The sequence below is a fragment of the Myotis brandtii genome, unplaced genomic scaffold (assembly GCF_000412655.1).
Source record: "Myotis brandtii unplaced genomic scaffold, ASM41265v1 scaffold409, whole genome shotgun sequence".
Lineage (NCBI taxonomy): Eukaryota > Metazoa > Chordata > Mammalia > Chiroptera > Vespertilionidae > Myotis > Myotis brandtii.
In genome coordinates, this window is record NW_005365723.1 from 657,681 (window position 1) to 660,137 (window position 2,457).

Below are 2,457 nucleotides of genomic sequence, written 5' to 3' on the forward strand. Positions count from 1 at the left end.
CCACCAGGCAGATCCGATGGTGCCGTTTCTCTCTTCTCCGCGCCTCCTTATTTTCCCGGGTGGATGATGTGCAGTCATGTCACGGGCTTCTCTGGGATTCCTACAGGGAAGGAGGACATGGGGCGCGGATGGGAGGGAAGGGGAAGGACAGACGGAGACCTGCTGGGCTGGTGGTCTGCGCCTGGCCGTGGCTTTGTCCGGTGGCTTCAGGTTCACCCTCCTCGGGCCGGGGTCAGGCTTGCGGCCGTGTGACACAGGGGGCTGGCTTCTTGCTGGCTGTCCTCTGGGGGCCACCCACAGTTCCTGGTCACGTGGCTTTTCCAACGTGGCCACTTCCCTCATCAAGCCATGAGTTTCTGCAGCGTGGAGCCATCTAACGTCATGGAATCGAGAGAGGCACAGCTCATGATTTTTGCCACTTTCTTTCTTTAAAAAAAAAATCTATCTATCTATCTATCTATCATCTATCTATCTATCTATCTATCTATATTTCAGAGAGGAAGGGAGAGGGAGAGAGAGATAAAAACATCAGAGATGCCCTGGGCGGTTTGCCTTATTGGATGGAGTGTTGGCTTGCGGATTGAGGGGTCCCGGGTTTGATTCTGGTCAGGGACACATGCCCAGGGTTGCTGGCTCAGCCCCAAGTGGGGGGCGTGCAGGAGGCAGCAGATTGATAGTTCTCTCTCATCATTGATGTTTCTGACTCTCTCTCCCTCTTCCTTCCTCTCTGAAATCAATAAAAATATATTTTAAAAAAACCCCAATATCAGTGATGAGACAGAATCATTGATTGGCTGCCTCCTGCACACCCCCTACTGGGGATCGAGCCCGCAACCCGGGCATGTGCCCTTGACCGGGAACCGAACCCTGACCTCCTGGTTCATGGGTTGGTGCTGGACCCCTGAGCCACAGCGGCTGGGGCTGGGCTACACATTTGACATGCATGACTCACTTCAGTGAAAACAACCCATTGTGTCAGTTACCGTCCGAGTTTCAGTGACGGGGAACCGGGGGCCAGAGAATTTATGTAACTTGTTGAGAAGTCGTGCCACTAGACCAGGCAGCATGTGGCGGTGAGTGTAAGCTGCTGAGTCCAGAGCCTTTGCCGGTCGCTTCTGTGCGTGGCGTGGCGCCTGCTCCGCCCTGCGGAACCGCGATGAGCCGTGTTCCCGACACGGAGGTCTGAATGAATGGGCTACCAGCTGGAGCGTGGCCTCGCGCTCAGCGCCCCTCCCCAGCGAAGCCGTGCCCCCGTCCGGCCCGGCACCCGCCTCCCGTCGTCCTGGCGCGGTGTCTCCCCAGCCTTCATTGATGCCGGTGGAGTGTCCGGACTGGTGGCCTCGATGGTGGATATTTCTGTTTCTCCCCTCCACCGCCCCGTCCTGGGAAGCCTGACCTTAGCAGCCCTCCGTTCCAGTTTGTCTGTGACCTGATACTTCAGCGCTGGGGCCCAGAAGCCGCAGGCCTGACGGACATCCCACACCTGTCAGCACTCCAGGTCGGGCCCTGAGGGAGGGCGGGGCTGGTCTTGGCCGTCTCTTCAGAACGTTGTCAGGTGTCCATGGCAACAAAGCCCCATGGAGATGCTGAGCGGAGACTTGGCCCTCGTCCTGCGCGGCGCCAAGGATATAGCGACCTTTGAGCTGCCGCTTGCCGACAGGGCTGGGAGGACTGGCGTGTCGCTGGCCCGGGGGTGGGCTCTCCGCTTTCACAGAGGCCACGGGAACCCGGGGTTTTCTGCCAACTACGATGTGCCGGGCACTGTGCTGGGTGTTAGGCACATCGCAGGCTCCTCGGGCCCTTGAAGGACGTAGAGCCCGGTGGTAAAGCTGCTCACATAACCACTGGCTCCCGTGTACGATCATCAGTACTGCGTGGGATTTGGAGACCCGGAAAAGGCAGTAGGGAATCCTGCCCGCGGACAGAGTGATGCTTCGGCTTCCAAAGGCAGACGTGGTTCACTGCGAGATGAAGTCAGTGCAGTGGCCGGCACGCAGTAGGGCAAGCACGGTACCTGGCACACAGTGGGTGCTTATGGGTAATACCTGGTTAGTGTCAGGATCAGCAGCAAGAGCAGTAGCACCCTAGTCACGAAGAAGAGGTGAGTGATATATTTTTGTTAATATGTTTTTAATGATTTCAAAGAGAGGAAGGGAGAGGGAGAGAGAGACAGAAACATCCATGATGAGAGAGAACCATGGATCGGCTGCCTCCCGCACGCCCCCTACTGGGGATCGAGCCCGCAACCCGGGTATGTGCCCTGATTGGGAATCGAACTGTGACCTCCTGGTTCATAGCTCGACGCTCAACCTCTGAGCCACGCCGGCCGGGCAAACATTGCCCTTTTATTTTTTATTTTTTTTATTTTTTATTATTATTTTTTTAAAAATATATTTTATTGATTTTTTACAGAGAGGAAGGGAGAGAGATAGATAGTTAGAAACATCGATGGGAGAG

General features: G+C 56.0%; 1 protein-coding gene across 1 annotated transcript in view; it reads left to right on the plus strand.

Annotated features, from left to right (window-relative positions):
* Nucleotides 1-1,156: 1,156 nt before the first annotated feature.
* AGBL1 (ATP/GTP binding protein-like 1) overlaps nucleotides 1,157-2,457 on the plus strand; it is a 143,011-nt gene continuing 141,710 nt past the window's right edge. Inside the window, exons 1-2 of the mRNA XM_014545428.1 lie at nucleotides 1,157-1,180; nucleotides 1,418-1,498. Coding sequence (XP_014400914.1) covers nucleotides 1,157-1,180; nucleotides 1,418-1,498 — 105 coding nt within the window. The remainder of the gene's footprint in view (nucleotides 1,181-1,417; nucleotides 1,499-2,457) is intronic.